Source organism: Notamacropus eugenii, chromosome 3, assembly GCF_028372415.1.
Source record: "Notamacropus eugenii isolate mMacEug1 chromosome 3, mMacEug1.pri_v2, whole genome shotgun sequence".
Lineage (NCBI taxonomy): Eukaryota > Metazoa > Chordata > Mammalia > Diprotodontia > Macropodidae > Notamacropus > Notamacropus eugenii.
Window position 1 is genome coordinate 395,097,054 of NC_092874.1, and position 19,110 is coordinate 395,116,163.

The 19,110-nt window shown below is 39.6% G+C and overlaps 1 protein-coding gene across 1 annotated transcript in view; it reads right to left on the reverse strand.

The window, feature by feature from the left end:
* Nucleotides 1-18,901, reverse strand: part of BRI3 (brain protein I3) — a 34,173-nt gene extending 15,272 nt beyond the window's left edge. Inside the window, exons 1-2 of the mRNA XM_072597820.1 lie at nucleotides 18,329-18,901; nucleotides 15,673-15,772 (exon numbers count right to left, since the gene is read on the reverse strand). Coding sequence (XP_072453921.1) covers nucleotides 15,673-15,772; nucleotides 18,329-18,524 — 296 coding nt within the window. The 5' untranslated portion in view covers nucleotides 18,525-18,901. The remainder of the gene's footprint in view (nucleotides 1-15,672; nucleotides 15,773-18,328) is intronic.
* Nucleotides 18,902-19,110: the final 209 nt, after the last annotated feature.

The window sequence follows — 19,110 nt, forward strand, 5'->3', positions numbered from 1 at the left end:
AACAAAGAACAACAAAGTGGTTGCCATGGAAAGTGGGAACTAAAATTGGGGAAGGGTTGCACACAAGTCATAGTACACAAATATATTATTATCATACTGTAAGAAATTATTCAATGTAAACAGAATCAAAGAAACCTGGGGGGGAGGGTACGTACAAACTGATGATACAAAGTACAGGAAGCAAGTACGAGAACAATTTATAAAATGGCCACTCTAAAGAGAACCTAGTGAAAGATTTTAAAACTGATGAACGCAGTGATCCACCATGACTTCAGAAGGCTGATGATGAAGCATGGCCCCCTCCTCTTGGCAGAGATGATAAACCAGAAGGAAACATTTATAGCTAATGGGTTGATTTTTATTTGTTACTAAGGAGGGCTTCTATCTAGTTAGTAGGAAATAACAGTGATGCCAAAAAAAAAAGAGAGAAGAACAACAATGAAACATTAAAAATACAACAAAAAAGGTAAAAGAAAGTTCAGGGGAAGATAAAGTGATGCAGAGCAACATTGTTACTGCTGCTGTTTAGTGTTTTTAGTCATGTCCAACTCTTTATGATCCCATTTGGGATTTTCTTGGGAAAGATCCGGAGTGGTTTGCCATTTCCTTCTCCAGCTCATTTTGCAGATAAGAAAACAGAGGCAAACAGGGATACTAAGTGTCTGAGGTCACATTTGAACTCAGGAAGATGAGTCTTCCTGACTTGAGGCCCGGCACTCTATCCACTGCACCACCTAGCTGCCCATGTTGTTACTAACGTGTCAATTTTAACATGCACTTTTTTCTTTTTAATAAACTAATAATGTGCTACAGACTGAGGATGGAAAAAAAAGCCTCCTGGGGAAACCCAAGAGATTCTCAGGAACTGTACGTAACAAAACTTATTTTATAGACAATCCTCTTTTGTAAAATGAAATGTCCATCTCAAGGCAAAATGCCTTCCACACTCAGAGAGAGAAATATGGAAGTCACTCACATAATGTAGCAGATCATGTTTGTGTATGTGTATCTGTTTGTGTATCATGTTCTGATTTGTTATACGGATTCTTTCATTTATCTTAGTCAGACTACATAGCATGACTATAGTGAAAATATACTCAATAGGAAAGTATATGTAGAATCTATACAGAATTGTATGCAGTCGTGGGGAGGGAGGGAGGTAGTGGGGGGTGGGTGGGGAGGGATAAAATCGCAATTGTATGGCAGTGATTGTTAAACATTAAAAAAATAAAAAAATTAATAAAAAAAAAATGAAATGTCCATGCCTTTTCATGAAATATTCCAGTTTGTTTAATGCTTATAATAACAGGGAGAAAAAATTCAAATGAAACTAACAAAATACTGACTAATCCAAATTTTTTAAAATGGAAGTGGCATCTAGGGAAATCAATAGAATACACACAATTAAGAAATGAATGAGTTCAGATATTAAAATAGCACATGTAAAGAGATTACAGGAAGTACACAACTTCTAACTGGATCACAGAAAGCTTCATAAAGTTGACTTTTGAATTTTGCACTGGAGAGAATTTCAACAGGCAGAAAGGAAGAAAGCGTTCTTTCCGCTATAGTGAGCTTCCTCAATCTGGGTCTGTCCTGTCTTACCCAATACTCTGTAAACATTTTGAGAATAAGACAGCATTGCTATTACTTTACAGTCTTCCCACCAAGTCTATGCTGCTGCTACTATTCCCCAAGAGAAATGCTAAAAATAGGGTTCTCCCACACAAAGAACACATCCCTAGTCTACCCCTCTCTTTCCCTGAGTCAGAACACAAAAGGAAGAATTATCACATTAACTGTTAACTTTTCCTTGGAGCAAAGGTTCTTAATCTGGAATCTATGAACTTGGTTCTCCGCCCTCAATATTTTAACAACTGGATTTCAATATAATTGGCTTCCTTTGTAATTTTTTATTTTGTACATTTAAAACATTCTTCTGAGAAGGGATTTGTGGACTTCACCAGACTGCCAAGAGTCCAAGATGTAAAAAATGTTAAGAATCACCTGATTTTAGAGCCCACTAGAAGCACTTAAGTAAAAACACACCCAGGTCTCATGCTAAGGGGCCATAAGGGCCTAGGAAAGGCTCAAGTCCTTTAGGTCAGAGGTGTCAAATTGTACAGATTCCCCACCACCAGATTAAAATGAAGCTGGGAAATGTTTAACAAAATAAATAAAAATATAACGTAATATAAATAATGTTCATTTGTTCTTCTAAGTCAATACTTGGCCCTGGTGAAGCAGCTTCTATTTGAGTTTGGGTCATTCCCTCACCCCAAACATCAAAATAAATCACATCTCACATTAAAAATAAAATTCTATTTCCCATAAGATATAGTTCTTTTTGTAATGTTTATGGAGCACCCAGCTATACAAAAGCATTACATTTTTTCCCCTTCCCTCCAAAACACTTTGCCTTTTGCACTATCAATTTCTTCCAAACAAACATAGCTATTTTCATATAAACATATATGCCCAATTAGTAATTTAGTCAATTTTTTCCAAAAAATATTACAGTTCTAAGTTCATTACCCAATTCTTCTGAATTCAACCAATTAATCACAGGATTCCCCTGGCAAAGCTTTAAAATCGATAGGCTTTGCTACTGAAACCTAACTGACTTGGATCTATCTCCTTCCAAATCTAACTTAAAAGTTTATTGAGAGCCAGGCTCATTTCTAGGGTTCTTTTCTTCCTAGATCCAGCACCAACACAAAGTATCACATATCAGGACATTTTCACTGTGGTCAACCAACTCACAGAGGCAGGCAGGTAGGTAGGAGTCAAAAGCTACTTTCTCCCTAACCTAAGCTTGTGATTCTGTCTAAGACCCTCAACCCAAACTTTAGTGGGAGACTGTGGGCAACAGCTAAAATAATGTAAAAATATTAAGTAGCAGAAAGGTTCATGGGATGACCAAATACAAAAATCATCCCTTCATTCCCCAGGAGTCATTTTAGAATACAATTGTCTGCTTGGATCTACTCAGAAATTTTTATTTTCCTATTGAGTTTCTTGGCTGAACTTCCCTAGAAAGAATACCAGGAATGATTTATGTGCCAGGAGGCAGGACACAGCAGGAGGGCAGGGTTTACATTCATTCTGAAAGTAAATAGAGCACAGGCTGAGGGGAGACAGGTATTTGACAAATGGTGTCACACTACAAAGGAACTCACCCCCCACTCCAGAGATACATTACTGGTTGTTCTTCATTAACAAGAGTGCAGCCTCTATTGGTTTAATATAAATCAATGCTTTCCTCACTCCAAGATCAAATTTAGAAATTTTAGTCTATAATCCTAAAGCCAACCATTCTGAAATACTTCATTCTTGCAGTCATCTGAATTTTGATATTCTTTTTTATAGATCTTTGAAATACATTATGTTATTATAGTCAATTCTCAAAGACTTGTAGAGTTCTAGGCACATTGGTAGAGAGGAGAGTTTCCCAGGAGTCCCCTAGGGCAATGAAATCACCAGTCTAGCCCTATCCTTAATATTATAGTAAGTCTTTTACTCTGCCTGGAATTAACAGGTAGAGCAGTCAAGGCAGCTTTCAAAAGAGTAGCCAAGCAGCCAAAGGTAAGAACTACTTCATAACGAAAGGCTTATCTACCATCTTCAGGAACAGAACATATCTGGAAGATGGATGGGCCAAACTTTGTATCTCCACAAAGCAGTAACTGTCTTTAGGGCCTTTATGGGGCCAAGTTTTTTGAGAATCAGTCTGAGGTTTTTGTTCCTGAGGAAAGCCACAGGCACCATTGGCCCCTTGCCCCCCCATTATTAGTCACAAGTGGACAATTATGTAAGCAACTATCAAGGACAAAATGTCTCCATCATCCTTCTCCTCTCTCTAATCTCCCTTTCAAAGTCCTTCAAGTCTCTGACCTCCTTAAATCCTAGGAGGCAAAGGGCCAAGTTTGCCATAGCCAACAGTGAAGGATTCCATTTTTTGCTTTGGTTTTCAGTCTATGGCCTTGTTAGGAAGAGGAGGAGGTTGAGAGTCCAACTGATTAGGTAACAGAGCAAGCTACCCCATCAAACCATGCTTGAACTTGAGAGAGTATTTGTCAAGAGGACTGAAGAAAAGGGGGATCCATTAGGGCCATAAAAGTCTGGGGAAGTTATTATTCACAAACATAAACTCTTTTTCCTTCCCCTTTACTCCACTATCTATTTAGAAAGAAATGTCCAGTGAGCAAATGGACCCACAAGCTACCCCAGAATTGAAAACCATTATTTTGATCATATTTGGGGGCATGCCTATTTTGAAACAGCTATGACAGACCTGCGAAAAGCAAACTGTTCACTGGTCTTCCAATCAGCAGTTTTATCATGAACATATTGAAGCAGGAGCTACAGAAAAAAAGGATTCCTTTTCAACTTATTAAATTTTGCTTTTTTGGAATGTGGTATTTTTGTTATTTTGTCATTTCAAACTAGGGAGTCACTGAATGAAAAGGACAATGTAAGAGTGTTTGTGTTATTAAATTAGTTTCAAAAAGTTTGTTTTCCTTCAAGTAATAGGTTGGATCATTTTTAAGGTGGTCTCTGAAATAAAGGGAAAGTTGTGGTATGACTCAAGACAATAATTTGACAGCTGTTCCAGTGATGGACTACACCTCTATTAGGTCTAAGTTTTCCAAGTTCAAAGCTTGTTCTCAGAGGAGAAATCATTTTTTATCTATACTTCTCAGGGAAACACATGTGCACACAGTACATCCAAATGATAAATCACAAATCTTAAAATTTTAAAACTGGTAGAGTCAGAGATCTATTTCATCACCACAACCAATACCCCAAAAATTCTTCTTTTAGGATATATAAAATGAGGTCCAAGAACAACCACTAGAGAAAAGGCTTCTGGGGGAGGGGAAAGAAAGGTGTAGGAATGGGAGAGGAAGGGAGGGGGAGGGAGGGAGGAAGAGAGGAAGGAAGGAAGGAAGGGAGGAAGGAAGGAAGGAAGGAAGGAAGGAAGGAAGGAAGGAAGGAAGGAAGGAAGGAAGGAAGGAAGGATTTAAGCAACTCCATATGCCAGATTCTCTGCTAAACACATTACAAATATCTCATCTGATCCTCAGAACAAGCTTGTTAGGTAGGTGCTATTATTATCCGCATTTTACAGATTAGGAAAGTGAGAAGGGAGGGAAGGGAGATGGAGGGTAAGAAGGTAGATCTTCCATGAACATAAAATAAAATATAATTTAAACCTTAGAACTAAAACATCCCTAAGAGACTTCAAATATCAGAATCTTATTAAAGAACAAGACAAATTTCTGCTTCTCACTTTCTCAATGCACAGCAGCAGTCAAATGAACTTGTGATAATGGTATGTGGAAAAAATAAGAAATGGGCTAATTTATTAGCAGAGTATAAAACTTTTTAACCTGGACTTGAGTTGAATGGGTCAGAGGGAGACAACAGCAGTGAGTTGACCTACAGGTAGGTCTGCTCTATCTATCTGCAGAAAATATATTCAAGTAAGAAGCTTTTTCTCCCACTTTGGGGCAGAACAGACAGAGCCATCTGCAGACACATTTACAAATGAATCACTGCAAAGAGAAAGTAAAATAGATACATATATTGATGATATATAACTACAATACAATGAGTTTGCAAGTAAGGCTGTTTAGGTTAAAGACATTATATTGTAGCCACAAGAGCTACATTTTCACAAATCCAGTGGCTTAGATGATGGTTAAGCCCCAGTAAAATATCCTTTGTTTACCCCCAAAGAGATATGAAGGCTACCAAGGTGTGTAGATACAGGTACAATCTCCAAGTATCCCAAACTCAAAAACATCTGGCAAAAGAAAAGACCAATGTTTGCTTGAGACTTGAACAGTACAAACTGATCCCAAAAGGTTTGCTCTAAGTATACCTTTTGAGGATATCATCAAATACCCTCAAAACCACAAGTGAAAACCAAGGTACTTTTACTCAGTTAAGGGGGAGGGAAGAAGGAAAGGGAATAGGGAAAGGAGAAGGGAGGTGAGAAAGAGAGCAGAAAGAAAGAGATATGGAAGAGAGAAGAGTCTCTGAGACTTCTCACCAATGTACCTACTTCCTAGGGTAGTGATAAGGACTGAGGGCTTATTCTGCTACTTCCTATGAGCCTTAAAAAGGAAACTAACTTAATTACCAAACAAATACATCTATGTACTAATAAAATCTCAAACCTGAGAAAAGGGCTTATACATATATTTTTGTTCAGTATTTAAGTTTGATTTCAGTATTCCAACAACACTGAAATCAAATAATTAAAGCTAAAATATACTTCCCTCCTTTCTGTTAACAAGTGGTCAAATACAAATTGGAAAACTACACAATGTAGTGAACACAGACTGACTTGGGAGTCATTAAAAATGGGTTGGAATCCCCCATTTGGCATTTACTAGCTGGGTCAAAACATAGGCAAAAGTAACTTAGACCTTAATCTTAATCTTAACTTAATCTTTGGATCTTAATTTTCTCAACTGTAAAATGGAGAAGAGAGGCAGACTAACTAGATGACCTCTGAGTTACCTTCCAGCACTAAATGTATTACCTTATTGCATATTACGTTCTTTACTTGTTTTATTTAACAAAACCAGAGGAAAAAAATCTCTTTTATGCAAACTGGGTTAAAGATAAAATAAAATATCTGAAGAAAAAAAATTTGAAATCTTTCCTGTCCACCAACACCTGAAGTTATAAAGTCTATATCCTATACACAAAGATAAGAATTCTATGCTATTCATAACACAGTACCATTCTGTTTTCGTGAATGTCAGAAAGAACCTACAACTAAAGTTACATTAAAAGCCATCACTCAGTTTGGAAAGGGTAAAAGTAGAAATAATGTCCAAATTAGTGAAATGTTTTAATTATATTAAAACCTTAGTTTATAAAGCACTTTATAACTTAAAAACATTATAAAGTACACAGTTCAGATATGTGTGCTAAAAAGCACTAAAGTAAAATGAAGTTCATGAAGAAATACTTCTTAATACCTATGCATCATATATGTGTATATATGTATATTTTCTATACATACTCATATATACATACATCTATATGTACATATACATACATATTTCCCTTAACAAATAAAAAAGATGCTGGATTATGCTATTTATTTCAAAATTTTTACTTAAAAAAACAAAACAAAACACTATATGAATCTGTGTACAAATCAAATCATTTGGACTTAAATCAATAAGCTCTTTTTAGTATAGCAATACCTTAATAAAAACAAGGCTCAGAGGGATAGAAACAAGGTCTTGCTTAGGATGTAACAGTCAAGGTGTGGTCCCAAAGAGAATGCATTGAATTCCAGCAAAGTAATAGAAGAAGTAGGCTCAGACAGAACAACTAGATTAAGAGCAGTCAAGTACAGGGGATGGCCTCAAACCTCAAACACAAATAATTCAGTATTAATTTATGTGTATACCATACCCAACCCAAATAAAAGACCTACAGCCCAGGTTCACACAAATACTAGGCCAGCTGACATTTTAAGAGTCAATGGTGCTATGACCCCAAAAGGGACCCAAGTGCTTTGTTTCCAGGCTACAACCTAGAGAGAGAGAGAAAGCAGAGCTGAAAGCAATGCCAGATCTAACTTACAGATTCAGAGTTCTAGAATGAGCAACTTGTCCCTGTAATGCCTCTCAACTGCAAAGATTCTACTGGTCCTGCTAGTTTCAGAAGTTGGCAAGGCAGGGTTGGCAACACCCAATTATCCTCTCTATGCATTCTGTCAGAAGAAAAAAGGCTGAATAGCAGCTGGTGATTAAAAAAATGTTCAGCCAGGAGAGCTCTGAGGAAACTTGTGGCTGGACATGAACCAAAATTAATACTGCTTATTATTAGGTTAGAATCCAACATTGCTCTCACAGACCCTCCCCTCCCCCAAGCAAACTTTCCAAGTGACAGGAAGTCCAAAAACAGATGTTTTTATAGTTTTATAGTAAAGCCCCATATAAAATACTATTAGGGCAGCTAGACGACACAAGGTATACACTACTGGGCCTGAAGTCAGGAAGATTCATCAAGAGAGGCCTGGAAGGACTTATACGAATTGATGCTGGGTGAAAGGAACAGAACTAGGAGAACTTTGTACACAGCAACAACCACAGTGTGTGAGGAATTTTTCTGGTAGACTTAGTACTTCATTGAAATGCATGGACTTAAAAAATTTCCAGTGGATTCTTGAGGCAAAATGCCTTCCACATCCAAAGAACTATGGAACTGGATTACAGATAGAAACAGACCATTTTCTTTTGTATTATATTTTGCTTTGCTTTGTTTCATGGTTTCTCCCATTCATTTTAATTCTTCTATGCAACATATTTAATAGGAATGTACGTGTACAACCTACATGAGATTGTACACCATCTCATGGAGGGAGCAGAGAGGGAGGGGGGAATGAGAGAGAGGCAGGGGAAAAAATCTAAGATGTATGGAAGTGATTGTCGAACACTGAAAACAAATACAGTAATTTTTTAAAAAAAGAGCATACATCCCATGAGTTGTATAAGACCTGTATAAGAATTCAAGATACCTCCTTAGAAGATATCATCCTAAAGTGCATGCATGGATTCTGCCTTGCCTCAAAATCTACAGAACTACTGAACTTATACACTCATCAAGTAAAACTAGGTCCTTAATAAATCCTCATATTCTAAAATTACATAATCTCATGCATCTGGAGGAAAAGTACAAGAAGTGCCTTCCTTCTCCAACAATATAGGACCTAACCAATACAAACCTCCCACCAAAGCTTTCAAAATTCTTTAAGAAGCTATTCAAATTAGAGCAGTTAAAATTTGAAGGGAAAAACAGGTAACAGAGGTAAATTTTATATATATATTTGCAACAAATTTCTTTCATAACATTCTCATATCCAAGGAAGGAAATGAATAAAATTTATAAGAATATGAATCATTCTCCAGGAATACATAGGAAAAGGATATAAACGGACAGTTTCAGATCCATTCCATCAATCATATCTTTAAAAAGTGCTCCAAATCACTAACAATTAGAGAAATGCAAATTACAGGAACTGAGATTCCACTTCACACACATCAGATTGGCAGAGCTGATCAAAACAGGAAAATCAGAACTTTTAGATAGGTTTTGGGAAAACAGGAACACTAAACCACCATTGGTGAAGTTGTAAAATGCTCCAGTCATTCTAAAAGCAATTTGGAACTAAGCCCCAAAAGTTACTAAGCTATGCATAACCTTTAACCCAGCTATACCATTATTAGGTTTGTGTCCCAAAAGAGATCAAAGAGGAAAAGAACCCATATGTACAAAAACATTTACAGCAGCTCTTCTCATATTAGCAAAGACTGGGAAGCTAAGAGGGGTGTCCATCAACTGACAAACGGCTAAACTAATCGTGGTATATGAACATAATGCAATATAACAGCATCATAAGAAAGGGACCATTTCAAAGAAACATGGGAAGACATATGAACTGATGCAGAGTGAGCAGAACCAAGAAAATACTTTGTACAATAAGAACAGTATAAAGAAAGACAACTTTGAAAGACTTCAGAACTCTGGTCACTGAAATGACCACCTACACCAGAGGGCTAAAGAAGAAACACGCTATGTCACCTCTAGACAGAGAGCTACGTAACAGACTCAAGATGCAGAACAAGATACACTTTTGGTCACAGCCAATGTGGGGATCTGTTCTGGTAGGCTGGACATATCTGTTTCAAGGGTGTTCCTTTTCTTTTCTCTCTAATGAGGGAAGAGGGTAAGAAGATGAGGATACAAAAAGAGGGTGGGGGGGGGGCAATTAAGGCATCTTTTTTTTTTTCATGAAGAAAAGAGAACAGGAGGGCCAGAAAGAAACAGAGACAAGCAGGGCAACTTTGAAAGCAACAGTTTTAACTCCAGGAATCTTAAACAAGGAAAAGGTCAAAATAAATTAAAAATAAAGTTCTGGGTTGACGTTCAACTCTTAATAGAAAATCTCTTAAAGCACTAAGAATTCCTTCTCAGACCACATTCCCAACAAGTTTCAGGAGTAAAAGTCAGACTTCCCAGTGATCAATACACTAATTCCTACAGAATGAGGAAAAAAGGTTTAGTTAGTGACTATACAAGCTTAGGCGAGTCAGAATTCTCATGTTCTTAACTAAGCAAGCAACTGGTTATTCAGAGACCTCAGCTTTGGCTCTTGACCTCTGATTTACTTCCTTCTAAAGGGAAAAATCAGTAAAGGACTTTAGGACAGAGAAATATTTATTTATATAAATATATTTTTACATAAATTAATAAATTTATGTATAAATATTTTTATAAATATATAAAATAAATTTATATAAATAAAACGTGCTTTTGTTCAAGCACATAAAAGAGTTTTAATTTTAGTTTCCACAAAAGCGACTTGCCCAGGATTACAAAAGCAGTGTATGTCAAAGCTGAATTTGACCCCAGTTCTTCCTGAGTTCTCTAGCAAGCCTCCTCCCCCAGTTCTTCATCTAGATCAGTCCCGTTAACAGTGGTTCCCCTATCCCGCTCCCCTCCCCAACTCCATCCTGGGCCCAATTCTCCTTTCACCTTACACTATGACACTTGGTTACCTCATCAGCTCCCTTGGATTCAATTATCATCTCTTGCAGATGATTCCCAGATCTATACCTCCAGCCTTAGGTTCTCTCCCTGAGCTACAATCTCATATAACTAACTGCCTAGTAGATCTCTTGAACTGAATGTACCATAGATATCTCAAATTCAATGTATCCAAAACAATTCATTATGTTCCCCATCCTCTCTTCTTAACTTTCCAAACTTACAAAGGAAGGTTATCACCAACCCCCCATCTCAGCTATCCCTAGACTCCTCACCAGCACTAACCTCAGGCAATGTCTAAATTAAAAAATGGGTGAGTCCTTGAAGGTCTCTAACTGTATTTCAAAGCCAAACAAGAATTTAATTGGATTATGCAATTTCAAATTATCCTCATCTCAGACTGCCTCCACTATCTGATTATCACTATGTAATCACACATATGCATACTCACTGTACATCAATCAACTTTATCGTACTTTATATTAGAATGTACTCCTCCTTAGGGAAAATGCTAGGTCTTCAACATAAACCCTCAATTCATTCAAGGTTATATGTCCTAAAAGCATTCAGTAACATTGCCCAGAAAGCTTCCCACAACAAGAGATGCCATTTCCCCAGTTACTATCCATTCACCTGGGAATTTCTCTTCCCGTTGACATTAATTTCAAACTTTTCTAAAGTCTCAATAGAAGAACCATCAGAACTAACTTGTAACTAGATAACGTAAAGGTATAGTTCCCAATTATACTCACTCATATGAGATATAATACTAGAAATGTAGGTTTAGAAAAGGAGGTAGCACAATCTTGTAGTGAACAGGTGGACAGACTGACTGCTACACTGGCCTCCACATATTAAAAATCCTAGAGAATGATTTCTAGAGCATTAGGCAGGTCCTTTCTGAAAGAATTATATGAGAAAAGGAACAATCATTTATTAAACCATTATTATTAATTATTTTGTTAAATTACTGTTAAACTATGTGCCAGGCACTGTTTTAAGCATCTCATCTGATCCTCACAACCCTGAGAATAGCTATCAGTCAATTAATATTTATTATATGCCTACTATGTACTAGGCAGAATGCTAAGTGCGAGGGATACAATATAGAGGCAAATGTCAGTCCCTGCCCTCCACAGTCTAATGGAGGAGACAACAAACAGATAAATACTGCATATACAAACTAAAAGAAAAACAGGAAATAATTAAGAAGAGGAATGCAATAGAATTAAGAAGGGTTGGAAAGACTTCCTATAAAAGATGTGATTTTAACTGAGACTTAAGTGGATAGAGCACCAGACCTGGAGTCAGGAAGACTCATCTTCCTGAGTTCAAATCTGGCCTCAGACACTCACTAGCTGTGTGACCCTGGACAAGTCATTTAACCCTGTTTGCCTCAGTTTCCTCATCTGTCAAATGAGCTGAAGGACAATGACAAACCACCCCAGTATTTTTGCCAAGAAAACCCCAAATGAGAAGAGTCAGACACAACTGAAACAACTGAACAATAAATAAAGGAAGCCAGTAAGCAAAAATAAGGAGCATTATAAGAATGTCAGACAGCCAGAGAAAATGTCCAGAACTGAGAGACATAAAGGTCTCGTTCATGGCAAGGAGGTCAGAGTCACAGCTCTGAAGAAAATATTGGGGGGAAATGGAGGGTATAAGAGAGCATAAGACTGGAAAGGTATGGAGGTTATGAAAGGTTTTAAAAGCCATACAGAAGATTTTATATTTGATCCTGGAGTTGAAAGGAAGCCAATGAAGTTTATTTAGTAGGATAGACAACATGGTTGCACTTACATTTTAGGAAAATCACTCTGGTGGCTGAATGAAGGATGGGAGTGGAGTGGGGAAAGACTTGAGGCAAGCAGACCCACCTGCAGAGTACTGTGACAGCCCGGCTATGAAGTGACAAGGGCCTATACCAGAATGGTATCAGTGTGGGGGATACGGGGGACAATAGGAGAGATGTTGCAAAGGTGAAATTAACAGACTTTAGCAACAGATTGACTATTGGAGGGTGGGAGGGAGATAGGGAGTTGAGAACACCTAGGTTGTGAGCCTGAGGAAACTGAGGTTTAAGTAACTTGCCTAGGGTAACAAGCTAATAAGTGTCAAGCTGAATTTGAACTCAGGTCTTCCTGACTCCAGGCTATAGTAGCAAAGAATTGAAAACTAATAGGTTGTCTATCATTTGGGAAATGGCTGAACAAATTATGATATAAGACTATAATCAAATACTATTGAAGCATAAGAAATCATGAAAGAGTCTCAGAGAAAACTGGAAAAGACCTGTATAAATTGATGCAGAGTAAAGCAAAACCAAATAAACAATTTATATAAAAACAACATGGCGAAGACAAACCACTTTTAAAAACTCAATAATTCTGATGAATGCAATGACCCAATATTGGTCCAATGAACTAATGATAGGTAATACCTCTTTTCCATCTCCTGAGAGAGAGGAAACGGGACTCTTAGATGCAGAAACATCTATTTTTATTTGTGGCCAATATGAGAATTTGTTTTGCTTAAATATGAATATTTGCTATAAGGATTTTGTTTTCTTTTTTTCCCCTGTCGGAGGTGGGGATGAGAGAATTGAAAAAATAAATGCTTTATTAACTGAAAAACATTTTAAAAGAGAAAAAAAAGTGTTGAGAGAAGGCATGGCTTAATCTCCAGCTAGTGCATAAAAGGCTTTATTGAGGAAGTAGTATCCAAACTAAAAAGGCAGATAGATACTTGGTTGAGACAACATCAGAGTAGAGGAAAAAAGACAATTCAGACAGACGCAAAAGCACACATAAATGAATAAACACAGAACAATGAAAATGTGTTCAAGAAAGAGTAAGCATCATTTGACTAGCATACAAGTTATATGTGTTTAAGAAAATAATGGAAGATAAAGCTGTCAATGTGAACAAGAGAAGGCTGGTAGAGAGCCTAGAATGCAATACCTTAAAGAGTTTGGACTTGATTCTATAAGGAAGGGAAGTAAGTGAAAGTTTTTGACCAAAGGAATAACATAATCGGAATCATGCTTTAAAAAGTTACCAAGTAGGATAGATTATGGGGTAAAGACCAGTTAAGATAATGATACAATTACAACAAATTAGCATAAGACTCAATTAAGACAGCAATGAGAATGGAAAGAAGGAAAGATATTTCATTGGCAAAATGAGATGGAAAAGTGGTGGTGCCATTAACAAATGGAGGAATTCAGGACAGCTTTAAAGAAGCAAGGAAAGAAGATAATCTCCCTTTGAATAATACGGAGATGCCCCCTGGCTATTTCTACCAAGTTGTTTTACTAACCATCAGAAATGCAAATGTGAACATCAAGATGAAGGATTAATACTTAGAGCTATCAATGTAAGAGTCAAGTCTATAATCAATAGCTGAGGAGATGAATTTGTCTGGGAGGATTAAGTAATGAGACAAAAAGGTCAAGGACAGAAATAAAGGGAGTGCAAGAGGAATCCTGGAAGAAAGACCTAAAGTAATTGTCAGAAAAGCAAAAGGAGAAAAATCCAACGTGTGTCACGGAAGTCAAGGGATGAAAATTCAAAGGGGTATTAAATATCACACGTTGCAAGGAAATCAAAAAGAATGAAGCCTGAGAAAGTCCCATTAGCTTTGATGATAGGGATAGTCATGGCTATTTCTGAAAGAACTATTCCAGTAGATTTGATGAAGGCAGAAGAAAGAATAGGAATAGTGGAAGGAGTGGGTGCTGAGGACACAAGAGCAGGAAGTGTACATAAGCTAAGCAATAAATGAGAGTCAAGAAGAAGGTTTGGAGAAGGAAGAAAATAAAGATTATTTAGGCAGAGAAGTCAGTGAGAGAGTTATTTTGCAAGAAAGATGAGAGATAAATTAATGTACTGAAGTTCCATAGGAGAGGGGAAAAGACAGATTTACAACCACATGCAGATAAAGTAAACCTTGCAAAGGTAGAGTAACACTAAGAAGACAGGTGGAGAAAATGTGTGTGTTTGTCCTTCACTGCGAAGACCATGCCATAAGAGAAATAATGACATGACTTGCACTTGACTTTGTTTTGAGTAAGGGAGGGCTGTGCAGGTCACCAGCCTCACTTCTCCTCCAGCAACCAGATATTCATCAGGATGACTGGAGATGACCCAGGATGAGGTAATTGGGGTTAAGTGACTTGCCCAAGATTACACAGCTAGTGAGTGTGAAGTATCTGAGGTGAGATTTGAACTCAGGTCCTCCTGACACCTGCACTGGTGCTCTATGCACTGTACCACCTAGCTGCCCCAGAGAAAATGTAATGTTGAAATGAAGAGAAAGAAGTTGAAGGAGCTCATATCAGATTTTCTGCATCTTCTCAAAACAGGAAGCCAAATCATCCATCGACTGAAATTAAGAGAATAGGGCTAGGTGTGGAGGAAACTAACTCTGTCAACTATTCCTATTTTACTACAAATCACTTGTATCAACCTCTCCTACTAATAATTTCCCAAAAAATTAAGACATATCTGTTTGCAGTTATACCTTTGTCTCCCTATGCTCCAAATAATTTAGTCTGTTAGGTTTTGTGTGAATGTGTTTTGATTTTAGTCAACAGTCAATTAATAAACATTTATTAACTGTTAACTATCTGCCAGGCACTATACCAAACACTGAGAATATAAAGGCAAAATCATGGTCTTTGCCCTCAGGGAGCTCACAATTGGAGCAGGTGGAAGGAAAGATAAAACAAACACACTAAATGAAGATACATATAGCATATACGGTAGGAAATTTCAGAGAAAAGGCACTTGAGAGGATGGAGGAAAAGTGGGAAAACAACAGTGGCATATGTCTCCTGAAGAAGGTGGGTTCTGAAAGAAACAGAGAGGTGGAGGTAAGCAGAAAAAGCATTTTAGGCATGGAAGACACCCTAGAATCTGGAGATGGGGCATCATTTTCAAATAAGAAGGCAACCAATGTCACTGGATCACTAGAGTACATAGACAGAAGTAAGAAAACTGGAATGGTAGGAAGGGGTCAGATTTATGTAAAATAAGAAGTCACTCTCTTAAAAAATAATAACAATCAGTGTAGATGGAACTACCATACCTGCAGGCTGGACAACCTCCAACAACTACTATGGCACTGGAGGGATGGAACACAGCTTGTGATGGAATACTGTAGGATCCAGGTACATATGGAGACCGTTCTGTCCGGAACAAGTATCACATCCAAGGAAACGGAAGAGGAAAGGAAAGAAAAATGAATATTTCATAAAACTCAATCGTAAAGGACCAAAACCATAAATCCACTCACCCTTATTTGAGGGGGGGAAAAAAGTAAAAATGGTAGTTTCTAAAGATGTCTCACAATATGCATATTGTACAGTATCCCATTAATAACAAAAAATAAAACAATAGGAGGAAATCACTTAGTTTTGTATAATATTGATCACAATGCCTAAAGATAGATAAGTTTAAGTCTGTGAAAATCAACATTTAATTTCAAGGTGAAGCACTTAAAATATGATGGTAATCATTTACTTACTTTAAGATATACAAAGCAGTTTTCCTCACAATTCTGGGGAGATGGCACAAAAATTTTTAAAAAGTATTACCTAAGTTTCAGGTGCCAGCCAGTAACAGACTTCATTTGAGCTGGCTAACTCACTTTTTAAAGTGTATCCACGTTAGGCAGCAGCACAACAGATTCCCTAGGAACTACTTTTAAAAGGTTCACTTTAGCTAAATTCAAAGACCATTTATCACAATTTTAACCAGTAGCCTAATGTTTATCTTACATTTGCATTCAAATGGTGACAGGATGTGTCAGTAGAGCTTACCAGTCTGACTTCAGGTTCACTTTTCTAGTTAAACAGTAACCTGAGTAGTAAAAACAAGGTGAAGAAAGAGGAAGACAGCCACCTTGAAGAGAGTACTCTTTCAAATCATGGGTTGAGACAACACTAATAATTTCACTATCTAGCTCGATCCTTAGAGGACTTGAAAGGGAACCAAAAATACAACTAAAATCTCCTGGCAGAGTAAAGAGAGATAGAAAGTTAAATATTCTTATAGACAGTATATGCCAGAAAAGCAGAAGTATTTATTTCCCCATCACCAAACAAAGAGACAGAACCAAAATTTAGAAACCCTGGATTCAATGATACAACTAGGTTGAAATTACAAACCCAGTACTCAAGTAAGGATAGCATGCTTCCTAATCTTTTAATATAGTTACCATATAAAGCAAAGCTTCTGCTAAAGCCCTACTCTGAGTGTGGCATGGGTAGTGACCTTGGGTTTTCTAAGGCTGCCAGGAGAGCACAAGTTCTGTCTGGCAGGTCCTTCCAAGCTGGAAAGGCTGGGTTAACAGGCTGTCCTCGAAGGAACAGCCCAGCTAAGTTTGGAAAGACTTGTCACCAGAAGGTTGGCCACCAGGTGAATCTTTTTTTCCAGCCACAGCAACTCATAAAGGCTATCAACTATAAGAGGGGATAAGGATGAAATCTGCTGTTAATGGAGCAAGTACCCACACGAAAAATATTAGGGATCCTTGTACTTGACGAATGCCAGCTCTCAGTGAACCACCCAAGTCAAAAACAATACAAAATACTAACTAAAATCCACAGAAGCCAGTAAAACTGAATCCAAACAATTTCATCCTCCTCTCCACCGAACAGAAAAGGAAAGGAAGTTGAGTTGCAAAGAAATAACTGAGGCTTTCCTTTTCCAAGGAGTAAAATGGGAGTAAATTGGTAGCAGCGAGAACAAATAGGAATAAACCACAACCTGGATCTATCCCTTAAAGGAGTTCTTTCTTCCAAGAGCTCCGAAGAATATTAGCTCCCAGTCCCCGAGACAAAGAGGGAAGGAAAACAGAAGGCACAGGCAGGCCAAAGCCACACTAAGGAGATACATATTAACTCTAATCTTACTCCAAATGTTTCAAAAGTGAAACACCTCACCCTAGGCCCAAGGACCCAGATTGGTTTCTCAATATTTCTTTAGAACGGTTATGAATAATTCCTTTACTGGCAACAGAAGCAGATAGTACAAGCCAGTAGTGTTATTCACACTTCCTAATAAATAATTACCACTTGAAACAAGTGACTTCAGCAACCCAGAAATCTTGTTACTATCCCAGAATGAGGTCTGCAATCTTTGATCAACTTAAACTGTCTTGCCACCTCGTAATAAAGGAGCGGACACGCTACAAACCAAAAATACGATAGCTCTGGTGAGACTGGAGTGCATTCTAGGCACTGGCGACTGGGCAGCAGCTGACTACCCAGTAATAAAGGTCAGAATTCCAAGGGTTAGGACCATCCCCAAAAGCTTTCAAAGTTTCTTCCCTCAACAGCCTGTCCCCCAGGCGTGCTGGAAAGCTTCCAGTCAAGGAGTTGTGGCCTCAGGCACCAGAAGGGATAAATGCAGCCCGGAGACGGAGAGGACTAGCCACTCCAGGGGCATCACGAGAGGAAACTCGGAAGCCTGAGTACCTCCGAAGGAAGGAGGGAGAGGCTGAAGTTAGCCTGAAAACAAAACACCCAATTTCCGACTTTTCCTGCTTCCTCGCGGGTCTCGGCGGACGCCTCCCAACCCCGGGGTAAAATAAGCCACATCGTTCTCCCAAGGCCCCCTCCGCACTCCTCCCCGACACCCCACGGGGGACCCCACCCACTCCAGAGAAGTGGGGGCAGGGAGGGGCTTCGTGGATCGCAAACTTCGCTGCCCCGCCCCCAGAGCCCGGGGCTGGGACCCACCTGCAACGCCGTAAGGGTAGGGCGGCGGGGGCTGGAAGCCGGGCTGGAAGCCCGGCTGGTAGCCCGGCTGGAGCCCGGGCTGGGCTGGGGCCACCGGGATGGCCCCGTAGTTGTGCCGCCCGTAAGCGTAGTCGCCCTGGCCGGCCTCCAGGTTGTAGGCAGGTGGTCGCTCCTGCAGCAGAGGCTTGTTATCCATGGCGGTGCAAGGGGAGGGGGTGCGGAAGGAGAGCGAAGAGGGGGTGGGAGCCCAGAAAGTGCCGGAGCCGAGAGCGAGCCCCTCCGGCGCCGCCGCTGCCTCCGCCTCCTCTTCCTCCTCCCGGCTTCGAACCTCCCAACTTCGCGGCGGCCGGAGGCGGCAGCCCAGGGAAAGCCCGGACGCCACCACCCCGCCCCCTGCCCCCGGGCCAGGAGGGGGATTCCCTCCTCCCGCTCCTCAGTCGCCCTCCCCGCGGCGAAGCGGCGCAGCCGGAGGCGAAGGGGGCGGCCAGGCAGGCACGCGCGCAAGGGCAGGCGTGGCGCGGGGGCCGGGGGCCGGGAGGGGCGGCCCGCGAGGACCCGAGCCCTCCGGACTCCAGAAGCGGGGGGAGGGGGGAGGAGAGGAGGGGGAGTGGCGCGAGCGAGCGCGTGCTCTCCCTCCCGCGGGCGGGGCTGGGCAGAGCTGGAGCGCGCGCGAGGTGCTGGCTCCCACCCCTCCCACCCCCGAGCCCAAGTGCCCGGGCCGCCTCTACAGCTCCCGCTTCCCAGGCGGGTCACAAGACTGGGGGTCACGTGGCGCTGCTCCC